The sequence below is a fragment of the Dama dama genome, chromosome 33, assembly GCF_033118175.1.
Source record: "Dama dama isolate Ldn47 chromosome 33, ASM3311817v1, whole genome shotgun sequence".
NCBI lineage: Eukaryota > Metazoa > Chordata > Mammalia > Artiodactyla > Cervidae > Dama > Dama dama.
Window position 1 is genome coordinate 37,522,623 of NC_083713.1, and position 20,976 is coordinate 37,543,598.

At 35.1% G+C, this 20,976-nt stretch overlaps 1 protein-coding gene across 4 annotated transcripts in view; it reads right to left on the reverse strand.

The window, feature by feature from the left end:
* The window catches only part of PSMD14 (proteasome 26S subunit, non-ATPase 14), a 99,686-nt gene that overhangs the window by 12,262 nt on the left and 66,448 nt on the right, over window positions 1–20,976 (reverse strand). For all 4 annotated transcript variants that reach the window (XM_061135313.1, XM_061135312.1, XM_061135310.1 and 1 more), the window contains 3 exons: window positions 13,462–13,569; window positions 7,076–7,150; window positions 940–1,065 (listed from right to left, as the gene is read on the reverse strand). In XM_061135313.1, the coding sequence (XP_060991296.1) occupies window positions 940–1,065; window positions 7,076–7,150; window positions 13,462–13,569 (309 nt within the window). The remainder of the gene's footprint in view (window positions 1–939; window positions 1,066–7,075; window positions 7,151–13,461; window positions 13,570–20,976) is intronic.

The window sequence follows — 20,976 nt, forward strand, 5'->3', positions numbered from 1 at the left end:
CAGCCTTTCGGTCACATCCGACTTTTTGCAATCCTGTGGACTGTACGCTGCCAGGCTCTTCTGACCATGAGATTTCCCAGGCAAGAATGCCAGAGTGGTTTGCCATTTCCTATTCCAGGGGACCTTCCCGAACCAGGAATCAAGTCCAAGTCTCCTGTGTCTCCTGCATTGACAGGTGGATTCTTTACCACTGAGCTACCTGGAAAGCCCCATATATACTTTAGCGTACAATAAACATTTTTAGGAGATTCTCAAAATTATAACTTTTCTTACATCCTCATATGAAGTGGTCTCCCTTTGCTCTTCTTTATATCATCCTGTTTACTGTCTTCACAGCATTAATTATAATGTATTGTGTTGTGTTTATTTGTTGACTTTGTTTCCTCGGCCAGAAAATGAATTCCAGGAGGATAGGTCTTATTTTTTTACTATATCCCCAGAGCCTGGCATCTAACAGGTTTTCAATAAATACTTATTTAATGAAAAACAGGAAATTTCATAAGTTACATGTTATGAAGCACTAAATGCTATTGTTGTTCACATCTCCTTGTTCCTCCTTCCCTTCCCAGAAAAAGTCCTCTGAATAATGGAGAGATTTCAAATGTAAAAGACCATTTTACATGGTCTACCACAGGGGCTGGCTAACTACAGGCCATGGGTCAAATCTCGCTGGATGCCAGTTTTAGTAAATGTTTTACTAAGACACAGCTTCACTCATTCCTTTATGTATTTATTGTCTGCGGCTACTTTTACACTGTAACGGCAGAGTTGAGTAGTTGCAACAGACTGGATGGCCGGGATGGCCTGTTTAGCCTAAAATATTTACTATTTGATCTATGAAATAGGCCACTCTGCTTTTAACTGTTTATATAATGCCTGATATCTAATCGCACATATTCCAAAGGTTATAAGAAATAAATGTTGAAAATAAGTTTTTACCTTATTGTAATTTTTTGCTAATTCCAACATCTCTTTTACCACTGATTCATTATGTTTACAGTGTTCACTGTAGTCCTGAAGTGTCAAACCTTCCATCCAACTCTTCTTATGCAAATTTAACAACATCTAAAAAACATAAAGAAAAATTACTTACGCTTCTATACTGAAGAAATTTCCTTTATGTCTTGAAAAACAACTTCACAAACAACTTTTGGAATTAATGAATTTAAATTTAATTTTATTAATTTAAATAAACCCTAAAGAGCATCCTCCTAAATTTATATTAATGAAACTCTAAGGAATACTCCAACCCCATGGCCTTTGCATTTGCTGTCCCTCTGCCTCAAAGGCTATTTTCTTTATCTTTGTATAGCTTACCTTTCTCACTTCCTTAGGGATAGATGCCACTTCTCACCACCTTATAAAAAAGCCACTCCACACTATCCTAAACATCTTTCTTTCCTTAACCTGTTTTATTATTTTTATAACACTATAAACAGCTGAAACTTGTGTTTTCTTATTTAGTGCATTTCTCTCTCACTAAAGAGAAATCAACAGGGCAAGAACTTTAATTCAAAATCACCACGGTCTAGATTCTAGAATCTAGATCATAATCTGATCATAGCAAATACTCAATAAGTATATACTGAATGAATGAAACTACTATGTTATGCAAAGGATTTCTAACAGTTCATATAGTCCAGCTTTCAAATAACAAGATAAGGAGGTAAACGCTCTCATTTACTGAATGACTTTGTGTCAGTCTTTCTGAGCCTTTGTTTACATTACCTATGAATTGAAGGCTTGTATATAATCTGCAAGTTTCCTTCAAATTCCAATAGTCTGTCTATAATTTTTTAAATTTAAATTTTATATCAGAATGAAAAGTCATAAAACTGCGAAGAAAATCAGATTCATCCAGTTTGCAATCACATCAGCAAACTAGGATCAGATCCTATTAGTGATCACAGAACTAAACACCTTAGCTCATTAATTCTCAAACTGGACTCCTAGTTCTGAATTCTTAGAAATTCGTCAATTTTCAAGTTCAAATTCCTAAGACAGTTTTTCTTAAAGTCCTGTTCTATAAATAATGTCCTTCAGTTGAGGCGTATCAGTGAATAAGAAGAGTTTTCTAAATGATTGATAAAACTACACAATATCAAAAAAATGGTAGCTACAAAATGATTGTTGTTTTCTTGCTATGAGAACCAGTATACTTTATTTAACTTTTTATTTTGTATTGGGGTATACCGATTAACAAGGTGATAGCTTCAGGGGAACAGCAAATAGACTCAGCCATACGTACACATATAACCATTCTCCCCCAAAGTCCCCTCCCATCCAGGCTGTCATACACCATTAAACAGAGTTCCCTGTGCTATACAGTAGGTCCTAGAAGCAGTATACTTTAAGTGAGATCCACAAGGCACGAGGCTCTAAAGACACAGTCAGAAGTGAGTTTAATTCAAAAGAACTGTTTGCAGCTAAAATCAGTTCAAAGTTTTCCTTATGCTGAAGAATAAGCTACAAGTCAAAATCACCTATGAGCATTTTTAAGACACAAAAGCTCCAAATTCCCTGATTCCTCCCCTAGGGCTCATGGAGGCAAGAGTAGTTTGAAAAAACCTGGAAAACTCCTGCATATGTAGCCCCAATTTCTTTGAGTGCTTCCCATCTTCGCCATGGATAATGTTTTAGAAAATACATCTTCGGGAAATTTTGGTGCAGTTGCAACTACCAATGTTATAAGACAGTGAAAGTGTTATTCACTCAGTTGTGTCCAGCTCTTTGCGACCCCATGGACTGTAGCCCACCAGGTTCCTCTGTCCATGGAATTCTCCAAGCAAGAATACTGGAGTGAGGTGCTGTTTCCTTCTCCAGGGGATCTTCCCAACCCAGGGAATGCTATAAAGCTATATATACCAATGTTATAAAGCTACCTTTAATTAAGTGTTGAGAACAGGATTTTTGGACACTTCGAAAGCAAACCAAAAAAGTCCCCACAGAGCAGAATAATAATCCCACCCTGCCTGGACAAGGATTGCACTGGGCCCCTCAGGTAAGACCTGGAGTTAAGTATACAAGTTGGTGGGATAAGAATAAAGGCAGGGCTTTTGACATTAAGAAAGCACCTGAACTGAGCTATGCTAGGAACATAAATATACTATTAATTAATTATTTATATGTGTGCTTTTTTAATACCAAGGATGGTAGCTAAGTTTATAGGATACTATAAAAGAAAGAAGAAAAAGAAAAAGAAAAGTCTGATGTAATTAGATGGATATTTCCAAACAGTTAGGTGTCAGATATAAGACTGACAACATATTTATAATATATTTATGTATCTGAATGAATTTTTCAGTTTGTGTCTGAGTGGTACCCTTTTTACCCACGGCCTGTATCTAGTCTACATAAAATTAAAATATGTGTTGAAAATGTTCTTTCAGTTATCAACTAAATCTACCAAAGCTGCTATGAACTTTGGAACAAAAGCAAACAGACGGAAGAGAGTTTTATGGTTCTGTGTCTCCCCTCAGGTCAAGGAAGAACTGGCCCCCTGCAGCACCTCACTCAAAACCATGGACCTTTGAGGGAGTTTATTGGTGGCTTAGAAGTTTTAAATCAACAGATTATCAAACTTCAGAAAATCTTACATGGCACATGCTCCCCACAAAATATAAATGAGCCAGAAAATGGAAGTGATCTGGTTGAAAAAGGGAGTATTATAGGGAGCCCTCCTATTCTACCTCCAATACACCATATGCACTAGAATCCCTTCTAAGGTAATTCTGTGGGGAACACTTTCAACTAGTAAGAAGATCTTGTTTACTACTGATTACTTATCACGTTTGAACTTCAGAGTGCATGTAGTATGCAAAGCTTACTGACTGTCAACAGTACTCCTGCTCTTTAAGACTTTTTTAAGGCTTTCTCAGAGAGAAACGCAAGAAGATTATTTGGAGGATGAACAATTGCAGTAAAAAAGAAAGAAAAAAGAAGTTCAGATTATAATTTCAAAAAGCAATAGGCAGAATATTTCTAACTAGTTGACAGAAAAGCTGTACTCAAGATAACCCTAAAATAGTAGAAGCTAAAGAATGCTTCATCAAGATGCTAGGTAATTTTTAAAGTATCAAATTTTACCCAAAAAAGATGTCCTTTTCATTATAGGGGACTGGAATGCAAAAGTAGGAAGTCAAGAAACACCTGGAGTAACAGGCAAAATTGGCCTTGGTGTACAGAATGAAGCAGGGCAAAGGCTAATAGAGTTTTGCCAAGAGAATGCACTGGTCATAGTAAACACCCTCTTCCAACAACACAAGAGAAGACTCTACACATGGACATCACCAGATGGCCAACACAGAAATCAGACTGATTATATTCTTTGCAGCCAAAGATGGAGAAGCTCTATACAGTCAGCAAAAACAAGACCGGGAGCTGACTGTGGCTCAGATCATTAACTTCTTATTGCCAAACTCAGACTGAAATTGAAGAAAGTAGGGAAAACCACTAGACCATTCAGGTTATGACCTAAATCAAATCCCTTATGACTATACAGTGGAAGTGAGAAATAGATTTAAGGGACTAGATCTGACAGAGTGCCTGATGAATTATGGATGGAGATTTATGACATTATACAGGAGACAGGGATCAAGACCATCTTCATGAAAAAAAATGCAAAAAGGCAAAATGGCTGCCTGAGGAGGCCTTACAAATAGCTGTGAAAAGAAGGGAAGTGAAAAACAAAGGAGAAAAGGAAAGACAAGCATCTGAATGCAGAGTTCCAAAAAACAGCAAGGAGAGATGAGAAAGCCTTCCTCAGCGATCAATGCAAAGAAATAGACGAAAAATAGAATGGGAAAGACTAGAGGTCTCTTCAAGAAGATTAGAGATACCAAGGGAACATTTCACGCAAAGATGGGCTCAATAAAGGACAGAAATGGTAGGGACCTAACAGAAGCAGAAGATAGTAAGAAGAGGTGGCAAGAATACACAGAAGAACTGTACAAAAAAGATCTTCATGACCCAGATAATCACGATGGTGTGATCACTCATCTAGAGCCAGACACCCTGGAATGTGAAGTGAAGTGGGCCTTAGGAAGCATCACTACAAACAAAGCTAGTGGAGGTGATGGAATTCTAGCTATTTCAAATCCTGAAAGATGATGCTGTGAAAGTGCTGCACTCATTATATCAGCAAATTTGGAAAACTCAGCAGGGGCCACAGTACTGGAAAAGGTCAGTTTTCATTTCAATCCCCAAGAAAGGCAATTCTAAAGAATTCTCAAACTACCGCACATTTGCACTCATTTCACACACCAGTGAAGTAATGCTCCAAATTCTCCAAGCCAGGCTTCAGCAATACGGGAACCGTGAACTTCCAGATGTTCAAGCTGGTTTTAGAAAAGGCAGAGGAACCAGAGGTCAAATTGCCAACATCTGCTGGATCATAGAAAAAGCAAGAGAGTTCCAGAAAAACATCTATGTCTGCTTTATTGACTATGCCAAAGCCTTTGACTGTGTGGATCACAACAAAATGTGGAAAATTCTGAAAGAGATGGGAATACCAGACCACCTGACCTGCCTCTTGAGAAATCTGTATGCAGGTTAGGAAGCAACAGTTAGAACTGGACATGGAACAACAGACTGGTTCCAAATCAATAAAGAAGTACATTAAGGCTGTATATTGTCACCCTGCTTATTTAACTTATATGAAGTACATCACGAGAAACACTAGGCTGGAAGAAGCACAAGCTGGAATCAAGACTGCTGGGAGAAATATCAATAACCTCAGATATGCAGATGACACCACCCTTATAGCAGAAAGTGAAGAACTGAAGAGCCTCTTGATGAAAGTGAAAGAGGAGAGTGAAAAAGTTGGCTTAAAGCTCAACCTTCAGAAAACTAAGATCATGGCATCCGGTCCCATCACTTCATGGCAAACAGATGGGCAAACAGGGGAAACAGTGGCTGACTTTATTTTTTTGGGCTCCAAAATCACTGCAGATGGTGATTGCAGCTATGAAATTAAAAGACGCTTACTCCTTGGAAGGAAAGTTATCACCAACCTAGACAGCACACAGAGACATTACTTTGCCAACAAGGGTCCATCTAGTCAAGACTATGGTTTTTCCAGTAGTCATGTATGGATGTGAGAGTTGGACTATAAATAAAGCTGAGCACCGAAGAATTGATGCTTTTGAAGAAGTTTTTGGAGATGCTTTTGGAGAAGACTCGAGAGTCCCTTGGACTGCAAGGAGAACCAACCAGTCCACCCTAAAGGAGATTAGTCCTGGATGTTCACTGGAAGGACTGATGTTGAAGCTGAGACTCCAATATTTTGGCCACCTGATAAAAACAGCTGACTCATTGGAAAAGACCCTGATGCTGGGAAAGACTGAGGGCAGGAGAAGGGGACAACAGAGGATGAGATGGTTGGATGGCATCACCGACTCAATGGACATGGGTTTGGGTGGACTCCGGGAGTTGGTGATGGACAGGGAGACCTGGCGTGCTGCGGTTCATGGGGCCGCAGGGAGTCAGACACGACTGAGTGACTGAACTGAACTGAAAAAAACATTAATTCATCAAGATGCTAGGCAGTTTTTAAAGTATCAAATTTTACTACTATAAAAAGGTGTACAAATTTAACTCTGAATATCTGAAAATCCTTAAAATGCATTTCCCTTTTGACTCACCTTTAGTTTATCCTAAGTAACATGGTACTTTTTAAAAAACACAATACAAATACAATCTAATTTATTCCTTTCAAATCTGGAAAGTTATCTATTTAGCAATTTAGTGACAAAAGGTTATTTTATTGGAGAAGATAAATTAACCATAAAAATCACAGACCTAGAAGAAAGATTTTTCTAATTTATCATAAAACCAAGCTGGAATGTTTGTTTCCTACTTCTTCCTCTACTTTAGCACATACCAAGAAGGTAAAACTGTCTTTTAATTTGTCCAATAAAATATTCCTTTGTTTTATGCTGCAATTCAAGAGGAATGAAAAAACTTTTGACTACAATAAATGAAAGCGGTCAACAATTTAAATTCAAATAAACCAGGTAACAGTTATATTGTTGAAATAGACATTTTTCCTCCTCGAAGGTAAAAAATTAAAGCTCACCTTCTGTTCCAATTCGTTTTTCCGATAGTTAATAGTAATGGAATAATAATGTCTGTTTAGTCCATGAATTAATGCCTATATAAATGATTAGAAAAAGGACAAATTAGTATTTTTCATCTAATAAAATAAATACAGCTGTTTGAAACTACTGACTCATCTGGTAGACAATATCTTTATATCTTCCTAAAAATGACTGTTTATCCAAAATAAATATTAAACTATTTTTTTTTCAGCTAAAGTTTAGGAGTGAGGTTCTGAGGTATGGGGCACACATTCTTTAAAGCATGATATAGCAGCACAAAGTCAACAGTTTTAGTAGCCTTGCTCAGAGTCAGAAACAGTTTGACTTCATCATAATCTAACTTAGAAATTAACTATTCATAATTTATAAATAGCACATAATTTATTAAGTCTAATTTTATGATCATCTAGGCAGGGGCTCTTTCTTACTTACAGAAAAGTCTAAAAAGCTGTAATAAAATAATTATTCCTTCACCCACAACATTAATCTGGAGTTTCCCTTTTTAATTCAGTTCTAATATATTAAAAATAACTGTCTGCACATGTCTCTAAATTAATAAAATGGAATCTGTTCTGTACTGGGTCTAGTGACAGGCACTCTCACTAAGCAGTACTTATAGATATCATTTGGATTAAATTTATATTTATTATTGTCCCTGTTAATCTTTCATACTGCTTGTGTTAGCTTTACTACTTTTATCTAAATACTGTAATTGAAAATCAGGTAGGTAGCGCCTTTAAGTTCAAAACTGGGAATTTCAGCAGAAAAGTTAATCTCTAAAATATAGACCTGTCTGTGTGCCCATTTGGCTAAGTACTTTCCACTGTACTCAATCACTGAGAAAAACAGGGAGACCATAACAAAAAATTAAGCTAATGGCATGGTTTTATTAAGAAACAATAACCCTGCATGTGCTGGAAATGTGTCACAATTGCTTAAATAACTTAGCAGCAGAGGTTCAAATGAGGTCCACAACAGTTTCTATGGACTCCTCAATCAGCCTTCTAAAACATTAAAGCTCAGAAATGTACATTGGATATATTTTCAAGTACAAAAACAAAAAGGGCTTTGGGGTTAACTCTCAGGAATCTAAAGATAAACTATATAATTAGATTTGTATAGTGTAGTCTTAAGGTGTTGATGTAAAAAAAAGGGGGTAGACAGAAAACATTTGATGAGCACCTGGCATCTGCTTTACAAAATAAGTCTTCTAATCTTCACAGCAACCTAGTAAGGTAGGCTGGTTCCGTATGTATTTCTGACAGATGAGGAAATAAGACACTAATCTCAATTTGTACTAGTTTCTACCTAATAAAAGGCAAAACTAGGATCTGAGCCTAAGACTTTTTGACTCCAAAGCCCATGTTTTTTCTACCATACTATGATGCTACAATGTATCTCAGAAATTCTTCAATTCTTTGTACTCTTAAGAATGAGAATGAAAACAAAGCATAGTCTTATTATTAAATTTTGCTAGCAAAATCACCCCACCAAATACTAACCCATTTTAGATTATGTACTGCAAAAATCCATTCTCATATTTCTAACATCTGCTATAATAAAATGGTTGACATGTGCAATTAAAGTACTAAGAGGATCTATTAAATCCTTATTCATTTCAATAATCAAGAACAGTGAGTTAAATTTCAGTGCATAATATGTGTACTACTGTGAGGATCAAACAGTGGGGCTAATCAGTGCCTCCCTTAAACGGTACTCACCTTTATGCAAAGTAGGAAATACATCCTCTCGGTGGAAGAATTTAAAAAAAGGTGGCAGACACAGCCTGGCTAGAGAGTGAAGCTTAGGCTAGATTTCAGGTGCCAACTAACCTCTCATACAAATGCTTTTATGCGCTCCAACTGTATAATTTTACACAGTGGCCACAGAGCTAGTAATGGTATAGCCAATAGATACAGAAGTCAGCCAAATGGGCACACAGACAGGTCCACATTTTGGAGATCAACTGTACTGCTGAAACACAGTTTAGAACTTGAAGGCACTACCTACTTGATTTTCAATTACGTTATTCAGATAAAAGTAGTAAAACTAACACAGGTAGTATGAAAGATTAGCAGGGACAATAATAAACAAATATAAATTTAATCCAAATGATACCCTCAAACTATCTTCTAATTTCACTTACTCACCTGCTGCGTCCCCCCATTACATTCATCCCAAATCATAAGTAAACTGGCCCCGTTGAGTCCTTATTCCACATAAGCCCAAAAGGTGTGGGCTCTTTTATTTAGCTTAGTGAAAAATAAATTTTTTCAAATTCACCAATCTAGTTGACACTGAATTACAAGTTGTGGCAGCATACACCAAATATAAGATTAGCTTTACCAAGGAGGAGACTAGCCTCTTTCTTGAAAGGGCCAAGCTGAAAATGCCGTAGTATATCAGGCCAACAAAGAAGTTTCATAACCAGGAAATTTTGGAAAACATCAATACCTAATTTATAAATCTACACTTAACAAAACATATGATGGATTTAGGAAAATTTAGGCAATTCTTCAGTAAAACAGGATTTTGTCATGAAACTCATTCATTCATTATTTGAAACCTGCAACAATTTCTCACAGAAGCACTATTAAAAAGCAAGGTACTGTTCTATACTGTTTATACTGTGGGCTGTAAGCTTTCAGTGGCTGACCTGGGAAGCAAATCACCTTTTAGAGCACTGTTTCTAGGACAATACATTTTAGAATTACTAGCAGGACTTAGCTTATTTGCTTCGTGGCTATGCTGACCCTTGTTTTCTTTGCTCTAAGGTTGTCAAACTTTCAAAGAAGGGAGTTCTTCCTAGGTTGATACTCAATATCAGTCTAAGATGCTATTTATTTTAGACAAAGAGTAATCTAGAGAAGTAACTAGACAAAGAGGAGTTCTGAGATCCCACTGATTTGACTTTCAGGTTATTTCTATACTTAAGTTAATCTTAAGAATAGAGCTTTATAATTTTGTTGGTATGATAGATCTGAAGAAAAGTACACCAATAATCATTATGGTGAAATCATACTTTCTGGCAATGTCCAGACTACTCAGGAGAAATGAGAAGTTCTAACTTCATTTGCTCACTGTGTGGAAAACAGGCATATTATAAAACACACAGCTTATGAAATGTGTAATAACCTATTTATAGGTTCTTGATAGGTTAAAAAAAAGTTTCATGCTGTTAAGGCATATTTATTTAGATCTAAAGATGAATCTGTTTGCCTTATTTTACATTGATAAACTGAAAGTGTGCTGCTAAATATCATCCATTAAATCATACCTTAAAATGAAGCTTTCTTTATATAAATATAATAACTGAAAACAAACAAAACATGCACTTTGTTCCCTGCTGGGTGAACTAGGCTGCAAATGGCAAATGCAGAAGGGAGAATCTTTGCTAAATACTTTTTTTGTAAGTTTTGAATTTTGGGCTGTATATGTATATTAGCTATGCCAAAATGAATGAATCTTCTAAATATAGTATAAAAGAAGAAGCTCTGCTTACAGTTCCTACAACTCACTAGGTAACCTAGGCAAATCACAAATATGCGGGGCCTCAAGTCTCCTCATCTACAAAATGACCACAATGGTTCTTTCTAGAGCAACTGTTTTACAACTGCTTAACTACTGAAAATAATGTTTTTCGAAGAGTTTAATTCTGTTAAGACAATGCAGTTGTACTCAGAGCTACACTTAAGGGGCTCACAATCCTAGTACAATGCATCTATGCATCAATAGTCAGTTAACTTCCAGGCAGCTGACAACCAATCTTCATACAAACTGACCTTTAAGGACTTGAAATGTTGAATAATTTTTTGTGAAATAGGTTTAATAAAATAAATGTTTGCTAATTCTCAATTCTATACATTTTGACAGTATTAGTCACATGTTACACATACAAAATAGTATTACAGTTACAAACATTAATAGAAAACACTACATACAGTACAGGCATTACACTTTTCCCTCTCTATTGGAAATGACTCTGTTAATGACTTCTCTTATTTAAAACATGAAAGTTCATATAAACTTTGTCTATTAGCCTTGTTTTGGTAGATAGCAATGTTGTCCAACATTGCTATTAACATTGCTATTAGTGCTTAAAAGTAACATCTTCTAAAAGCAGTATGTTTCACTGCAAAAAGTTTAAGAAATAGAGAAGGAAAAACAAGAAAAAAATCCATAATCCTATTACCCAAAGGCAATCAATACTAACATTGTGGTGTAAATACATACGCACAGTTTTTAATATATATTTTTTCAAAGAGGAGTACTTGTATATGTGATTTCATAATCTTTACCTTAACGTATTTTGAACTTTCCTCAATATATTAAATAGTAGTTTACAATATAACCCTAATATTCCCCCCCTACTTTAAGTATGATAGTAAAAAAATCAGCAAAGCATTAGCAAAAGCATTAGCAAACACCAGCATGAGGGCTAATGGTACCTGTCAGGTTCCTATTCCTACTACTTATAAGTTGGTTTAGGAACAAGATCCCTCTAAACACAAACTAATCTTCCTCCAAAATAAGAGGCATGGCCTTTCTGAAACGTTTCTGATCCCTGAGGTACAGATTCTGCCAAAACATCTTAAAATTCTATTATGAATATCACCATTCACGTCAAGTTCTTCTAGGTTGCCTTCCTTCCACCTTGTCTTAGAAAACTAAGAAATTGTATTAAGGTGTGCCCTTCTTCTGTCACTTTTTGGCTTGATCCCATTTGAGTGTTTTAGTACTGGAATTGTCTCAAAACTGCAAAGCACCCAGATAGATATTTTCCTGATGGGTGCTATATAAACTGTGAAATAAATATATTTACAGATTTTAATTGGAAGGCAAAACAAACTAAGAAGAAATGAAAAACAATGATGCTACAGCTGTTATATACACAGATCCCTTTAACTTCAGTTTGGAAAGCTTCATAAGGTTCACCTTAAATTACAGACTATCAGGTAAAAAAATACAAACTGGATTGATGTAAAAAGAACGAGATTTTAATTATTTAATTACACTCAATTTTTTAAGGTTAAACAGCAGCATTTAAATTTAAAAGACAATATCTGCAACAGGTGGCTGTTGACTTGCAATTAGTAGAAACTTCTGGCAGACACACACTATGCAGTAATCACAATGATCTTAGACTGTGAGATGCTACTTAACCTTTTGCAAAAAATAATGAAGCAGTATGATACTATGGGGGTTTACAAGAAAGGTCATTAGCACAGGCTAAACTGGTCCAATAATATATTCTCTTGTAACATGCAAGCATGGGCTTGTCTGTACTCAATCAAAAACACGAGTAGCTTATTTCATACTCATTGTACGTGTAGTTTTCGCTGACGTCTAAAATAATTTTTTCAAAAGCAACACACCTCAATCCTTTGGGAAAAAAAATTTTTCACTCTGATGAAGGCTTCAAATGAGTGACTGCTGAAAACTAAGCATCTGAAAGTATAAAGTTATCGAAGTATAGCCAAGCTTAACCATGGCTAACTGTCAAAACCACAACTCCCCAAAGACAACCACATCTCAGAGCAAGGCTTCAGAAGTGGAGCAGCAACAGCTACTATAATGTCTCTGTCCTGTGTGTTCTATTTAACCAAACATGGTATTTGTGTTCTTTTAATTATTCTTCAGAGAAGCAATTAACTATACAGACACAGGTTGTGGTGCATTTAAAAACATATTAAAATAATTTTTGCAGACAATAAAGATTTGTGTAAAAACAATGAGGTATGTGAACGATACAAAGAAAACACTAATCACTCAGGAGGATATTAAGTGTCTAAATAACTTTAATAATATGGCTGACATCACTAGAAAGAACAAGATACAAACTAATCAAAAGCAGTATGTAGCTGTGTCTTATATGAATTGTTTTAAAAGAAGGGATTAGGCAAAAAAAAAAAAAACGAAGAAATATTTAGTACTATTTAGGAACTGCTTCTGGGAACCCCTTAAAGTATACAGCAATTTACCACTAGGTACTAAGAGAAAAGTCTACTAACCAATCAATAATGGTACTATGATACCTAACACACTCCACTTAAACCCCATCAGCCCTTTACTACACTATTAAGCAACAAAACTGTAAGGTACTCTGAAGATTAAGGATCTACTCTGCCCCCCACAAGGATGTCCTCAAACTATGTTAGCGAAGTTTAAAGACATCACTAAAAGCAGACTCATATACAACAAACCTAACTTTTTCAACACTATTTTCATAATCTCCTTTTAAAGCACAAGAAAAATTAATTGCAAAACAAATTAAAAGACTAAGTTTTGGATCTTAAACTGGTCATTTATAACAGACTTTTAAAATGTAAAACAGTTTTAACACATAATCAAATACAGGCATTACCTGAATAGATGGCTTGTTTAGGTGACCCAGATTTGAGGTTGTTTGTCTTGGTTCATGTCCTAAGACCATCATATTAGCATTGATCAATCTGAAGGCATCGATAACAACCTGTAAAAACAAGGTGTCAGGTCATTTCTTTTTTAAAAAGCAAGTGATGATGCCAAGCAACAGTGGACAAGGCATGATCAACTTGCATCTGTTTCTGGCCTATTTCCAGAAAATCATTTAATTATAATATTAATAAAAAAGAACCCCTGCTGACTGTGCCATCAGCACACCACCCTCTATCTTGTAATGTAAGGTGACACCAATTATTGCAATTTTCATGAAGCAGTAAAGGAAAATATTAACTTTGCATCTTTATTATTGAAACACGTCATTACTAAACTTATACCAAACAGCCTTCATTGGTGTGCATGTCTGTCACCTAAATTTTACCTAATCAAAATGAATGACAAAGAGAAACTGAAACTGAAAGTGAGCACAAGCTAAGGGACCACATCGAAAGCCCAGCCCTGTCACATCAATTGTACCACCGCAATACTTGAAATGACAACAAAATTACAACCAGCAAGGCAGGTGCTCCACGTATTCTCTTCTAGTCAGATACCTTTTACTTCTTGTGACTATAAAAAACTTTATACCTTGTCTGATGGCCTTAAATGTCCAAACCACTCTCAAGAATAAGAGGCACAATACAAGAAAACCAAGGTCATCTATGCTTTAAGTTAGGAACATGGTACAGAATGATACAGTTCTAAGTTCAAAGTAAACAAATAACGATGGGTATTCTCTTTTTGCTGGATTCAATATTTTTATAGAGAAAAACTTCCAATCCTGATATGATACAAATCATCAATTAGCTCTTACACAATAAGAGATTTAACAAGAATCACCTATTATCTGAATGATTTTCTCTTATCTGAATGCTTTTCTCTGTTCATTATCATGGATTTAAAAGAACTTGTTAAAGGTTTTAAATATTGTTAAGCTTTATGCAAAGAACCTGGGATCTCAAGACACATGTCTCTTTTAGAGAACGTAAATCAATCACCTAGAGAATAAACTCAATACATTCTTCATATAAAAATATCTTAAAGCAGGATACAATAGTATTTCTAGGTTTGCCTTTCAAGGTGCTAAACAACTGAGATTTATCAATATTTCAAAAGCTGTTGTCAACTAGACTGTTTCTCATTTGTATAATTATTGTTTGAGGATATTAAGTAAAAAAAAAACAAAACAAAAATTTCCAAAATAAGTCAATTGGAATGTAATGAAGTCTGAAAATATGAAGGTACAAAAGTACAAACTTAGATCAAAGCACTCTGACAAGCGACACAATCTAAGGCCTCTTGTCTATTCCAGCAGCCAAATAAATAAATAAATAAATAATCAACCTTGCCTTTTGCTTTTATTTCTAACAGTTTGAATTTCCCCAAAGATTCTTCTTGCCTTAAAATAAAACCTAGTATCCCCAGAACATGCATGATTTAAAAGTTTGTGAAAACTTTTTTCTTTTTATACAATAACTGTAATTCAGCCTTAATGTTTACATTTATGTATAAATAAATATGGCCTAGGTTTATACCTCTTGCTTACACTTGATTTTTTTAATCATATTTTTCAGAAAGCAATAATAAGTACTACTATCAAGCATGCTTTAATCAGATATGATCAGTCAGTTGTTTAAAAACATATCAAAGAAAAATTTTCTAACATTTTCTACTAAAAAGCACATAAAAATAAGATAAAATGTAGGCCAAAGAAGGTAAAAGAGACTATTCTGACAGACAGAAGTACAACTTAAATAAATACAAAATTAAGAATTGACTCCCTAACCAATAGCAGTAAGTGTTTAAGAGCAAAGCACTGCTTTGGTCCAATTGTTTTTTAAAATAATTTGACTCCATTTAAAGATTTCGGTACAATTTATAGAAAAAGAACACTCCTACAAAACTATGAAAATTCCATTATTTATCACAAGATGCATTTTTATATAAAATGCCTTCAAACCAAAGCAACAAACCAGGTATTTTACAGGAAAAAGTCTATAATATTTCTCTGGAATATTATAAACAGGTATGAAACTTCATAAAAAGGAAATGGAAATACCAGTTAAATAGATTACTGTGACCAGTTAAAAACAATCTGAAATTGAAATTTTTTAATTCTTTTTAAAATTAAGAGAAAAATTCAAGAATTTAATATGCTGTTCCAACCTATGTGAAATTAAATGCTTAGACTGACAATTTCTGACTGACAATATGATAGCCAATGGAAAATGAATAACTACACCAAGATCAAAGGAATTTGCTGCCATCACTATAGCAACTGTCTTAAGGAAACTAACATGTTCAACAACCTGCAGACTAAAATTAGATTTAGTATGCAATAAAAATATAAATACGGCAATATAGTCTACATTTTAATTTCTATACAATTTTGTAATTGCTTTTTTGCACTGTGAGAATAAGTAAGTTTCTCCTTCAGAACAACTATCAAAATAGACTCATTAATGTCCAGTGCACTAACGAGCAATGGGTGAGGAAGGTGTTAATTATGCCACACAAAGATTCAAAGAAAAGCCCTAGTGAGCACTTGGAGGTGTGTATAAGCTGAAGGCGCTTCTCCATGTTTATGTATTTACAGCATGATGCAACAGAATGACAGCAAAGTGGTCATCCATGGATGAGGATGGAAATCTTAGACACAAATATACTGAACAAAGAACCCCCTAGGATTAATTAAGGTATGGGAGGGGGGCAGGGGCAAAATCCATTTTTTCGAGCTATATTAATTTTCTGAATGGTATTTTTTAATGTATATATACATTAAACCAGTTCAGCCTATGTTATAAGCTTATAAATCCAAAAAGTAATTTAACCAAAAAACTTTGCCCAAAAACTCTCTCTTTAATATGTACCAACAAAAACTTCCAAGCGAAAGTATGACATGTATTTTCAGGAATATGAGGCTAGACTTTCATAATTCCTTTCCATGCTACAGTCCTACGCACATTGAATCTCTGTTCACCAGCCTGACCACTTAATTTTTTCTGGTACAAGTGCCTTGAGACTTTTCAGAGGTCACTGCAACAGTAGACAGCTTATAACAAAACCATTAGCAGTTTGGCTAGCTTAGGGAAACCTCTTACTTTCCTTTTTTGTTTATTATCACTGCATGAATCTGCAGCATATGATAGTTTATAATTTCTCAGGCTTGTTAAATTCATGTTAAAGGTCTGTTTTCTTGTTGAATAAATTTTGTTCATATAATGCTGCCTATTTCATACACTCAGTCTTTAATAGCACCTTTGGTCTATGCGCAACTCACAGATCAAAACAGAGGACTAAAATAGGGGTTGATGATGCTATTTACATGTGTGATTCCTGCTGTCTTCTTGTTAGTAGCTTTAATATAATAGAAGACCTTGTCTGTTTTGTAATTAACACATCTTTACTGGAGAGATATTTGGAAGTGATTGCTGTGAATATACTGGTTAGTAAAATAAACACAATCACACACCACTTTCTGTTATCAGACAAATTTGTGAATTGTACACATTATACTCCAGATCAACAAACTGTGATATAACAGCCAAGTAGAAGACACATATTTATATAACCCTTTATTTTTCTGAAAATATGTATTCACTCTGACCTTGCAAATATAATTAGCTTGTGGGATGTGCAGATTTCAGTACCATGGTAGCTTTACTAATTGCAACTCTTGGAAATAGATACTAAATATTTGGAAGCTGCCAATACAAAATAAAAACTGCATCTTTTTTGTACATCTGTCTTAGCTTATAAAAGCAAAATAGTTTTAAAAACAATACCGTGTTCCATATTTATTCCAAGCACGCCCAAGGGTCAAGGACCTATCATTTCATTTTAAAAACGAATCTGGTTTAGGACACAAAACTGTAATTATTTCCAGATTCAGTTTAATCCATAATTTTTTGGCTTCTTTCATGAGTATAGTACAGTTTAACCAATATGCTATTTATTTTTAAATTCATGTTTTCATATCAACTATTAGGTCACTGAAAGACGAGACTAAATTTCTAAAGCATCAATCTATAATTTCCCAATTTTTACATTCAAAGGAGACTATTTTTTAAGTAAAGCTTGTAAAATTATTTAATACGAAAAATACATAAGTACTTCTGGCAGTACATACTATAATCCACAGTTTCTCTCCTTCTCTCTTTTGTTTTTTCAACAGTAGCTACATTTGGCATTCTCAACTGCCCTTATTTTGAAGTCAATGACTATGGGAAGTGTTTATATATAAAATGAGCCAGGGGAAAAAAGCTTGAAAAAAAAAATTCAGACCTCAAAATCAATGTCAAACATCAAGAAAAGAAGAAAAGAGTTACAATTCAATTACCAGTTAGGTTACATATTTAAACACATATAAACCCACCACCATGTAAAGTAGGTCTCTAAATGACTATAAAAATACTAGGTGTGGAAAGAAAAGCAACACCCCATATCAAATATCCTTTATCACCTAGAAATGACCTGTTATCAACTGCTTAGGTTGTTTCTAGATTCTTTAAAAATTAAGGATGCATGTGACTTGGGAAGTACTGCTGGGGTTTGTGACCATTTCGTTACTTCTGCTGCCATGCACTGCCAGACATCTATAAGAGAAAAACATCTTATGTCTCTTGTAAGCCCACAGCATAAAAAATTCAAAGAAATCTTACATTTTATGCCATTTCCAATGAAAAGCACTAAGAACTAAAACTGACTCATGCCAAATGCATATCACTGAATTGCTGTGATTTCTTAGTCTCAACTTTGCAACACGGAAATTATTTATAAAACGTCAATTTTAGTTCTGGAAAAGAAATTCCTGTGTGTATGTACATTTTCCTTCTTCATCCTTGGAGAATTGCTTATTGTAGCTAGAGATTTGTAGTACAACTTCAATATATTGGGAGAAAAGGGGGATGGAGTGTAACTAGCATAATGTACTTTTTTTTGACAAGTGAAGACATGCATCAAAATTCAAACAGTAAAGCCACAGCTCTGAATATATATACTTTAATGAAAACAAATCGATCTCTGGAAACTAGTATGGTGAAAGGTAATTAGACATTTTTATATTCATGAAACTTTCTAAAAAGAATATAGTTAAGTCACGAAATAAAGTTTAGCAGAATTTTTATAGTCTATGCATGTACTCAGTATGGTATAGGTATTTAAATGCTTAAGACACTGTGGAGTCAGAAACCTGCCTAAGTTAGAATTCTGGTTCTATCACCTGTGAATTAAGTGAGCTAAGTTAACCGCTATTTGACTTTCCAGTGTCACCATGTGCTCATGAATGATGCCATTTGATAAAATTAAATAAAACAATGTTTGTGTACCTACCACTATGGTTCTTAGTGCTATTAACTGTGGCAGTCATGGACTTGCCCAGCCTGGATCTCCTTTCAGCAGAACCTACTGCAGAGAGCATAGCTGACTCACAAACTCCAGATGCTACACTTTTGCATCCTCTGGGGGTTCCCCAGGACACATCTCCCTAGGGCTATTCCTAGTCAATGACTGGGCACACTAAAGGTACTACAAACATAGCCATTCCTACCAAATAAGGGCTTCTTCTAAAGGACAACAGTCTCAAGGACTCCCCCAACAGCCTGGCTGAAACTTTCTTAGGCATATGCTGCATGCAGTATGATGCTCTTCCTACTCAATCCTTCCTTCCCTTTCTCCTTCCACATTGTCAGACCTGTACTGCTGTCTGAAGAGTCTCCCTTTTATCCACTAAAGGTGTTTCCCCAAATAAATCTCTTGCAGAGACCAAATCCTATTCTGGCATTTGATTCTTGGAGCACTCAAACTGACAGTAAACTATGCAGAATATTGCTACTGCAGTACAGTGTTAAAGTTTAAGACAAATTCCCCTAGGAAAATTTCTAAATAAAATAAAAAATGTAACAGCTACACTAAATATTAAAAAAAAAAAGACAATATGCCTAGAATTTTGGTATTCCTCTAGGATAGGTATTTCTAGAATTAGAGGTGACTAATAAACAGTGAAATTAAAAACTGAATTCCTCAGGGACTATTAATGAGCTACAAGAGACCAGCATCTCTGGGTCACTGGTTGGGTAACGAACTTAGGATTACCAAATCTATCGGTGGCTACCCTGTCAGTCAATACAAAAAGGACAAGTGACTTCAGACTCCTGTTTAGTAGACAAAAGAAAGCAACACAATTAGTATGTTTATTGACAGTTCCACATAAAGTAAAGGAATAAAAGGCTCCAGAGACTAAAAGCTAGGGCTCACCCACATTAGAAAGGTAGTATGGAGGGGATAAGGGAAATAAAGGATTTATATACACTTCTTGTGCTTTAACATCACCTTAAAAAACAAAAAAGCCACAAATACATCCTTCAAACTGCCATTTCTCAAAAGGTACAGTCATTTTCGTAGGAAAAAAAATGTAAAACTCAATTACTTTGGTATGTGTCCTTTTTACATATTTTTACTGGGTTTATTACTTAAATATTGCATAGAAATTACACTAATACTCAACAACCAAGAGGTAGGCATTGATATTCTTAATTTATGGATAAGGAAACTGAGGCTCCAAGGACTTGAATAAATTAAATGAATGACAACCAGTAAGTGACACCACTATCATCTGTACATACACAGGATGCCAAAGCCAGTAGTCTTCATCACCAAGTTATCTGATGGAACAGTTATCCTAACACAAAAGCAAAAAAAAAGACCACTCTTAGATTCAGTTACTTCCCAGGAAGGTTTGTGTTTTATATGCCACCAAATATCCATTCCCCAGCAGAGTTCTTGGACCCCTAATGCATATAGTACAGAAAAGATTTAATAGATTATCTATTAAACTGAAAAGCTCCAAGAGAGCATTTTTGGTTGTTGGGTTTTTTTTTGGCCACACTGCATGGCATACGGGATCTTAGTTTCCTGACCAGGGATGGAACCCGCACACTCTGCAATGGAAGCATGGAGTTTTAACCACTAGACCGCCAGGAAAGTCCATTCCCCTTTGATTTGTGTTTAATTAGGAATAAAAACTGTATACAGAAAAGCTATTTGGAATACAAAAAGTGGCAGCAGGCATCAATTGAAAAGCTTACTAGTGGTCTAAGAATAACCACTGATTATTAGAATAATGATCAATTATGACTTAGAAGAAAATCTACAACCATAGTCAATTCTACCCTCCAGAGGAAATTATAGAGATAACAACATGCTAAAGCAGACAAAACCAAGTCCTAGGCTCAGAAACATCATCACAATTAACAAGGGTTAATGTCAAATCATTTGAGTATGAAATTAACCAACTAATATATATGGGCTATGAAAAGACCTTTTATATAAAGTTACAGGTTCCATTTTCCGGTACAACACTGGCATTAAAACAGGGAGTAGATCTTAATGCCTTGTGTGTCCATGGCATGCCTGGCACACAGTATGATCGACCAATGTCTGTAGAATGAATGACCAGGGT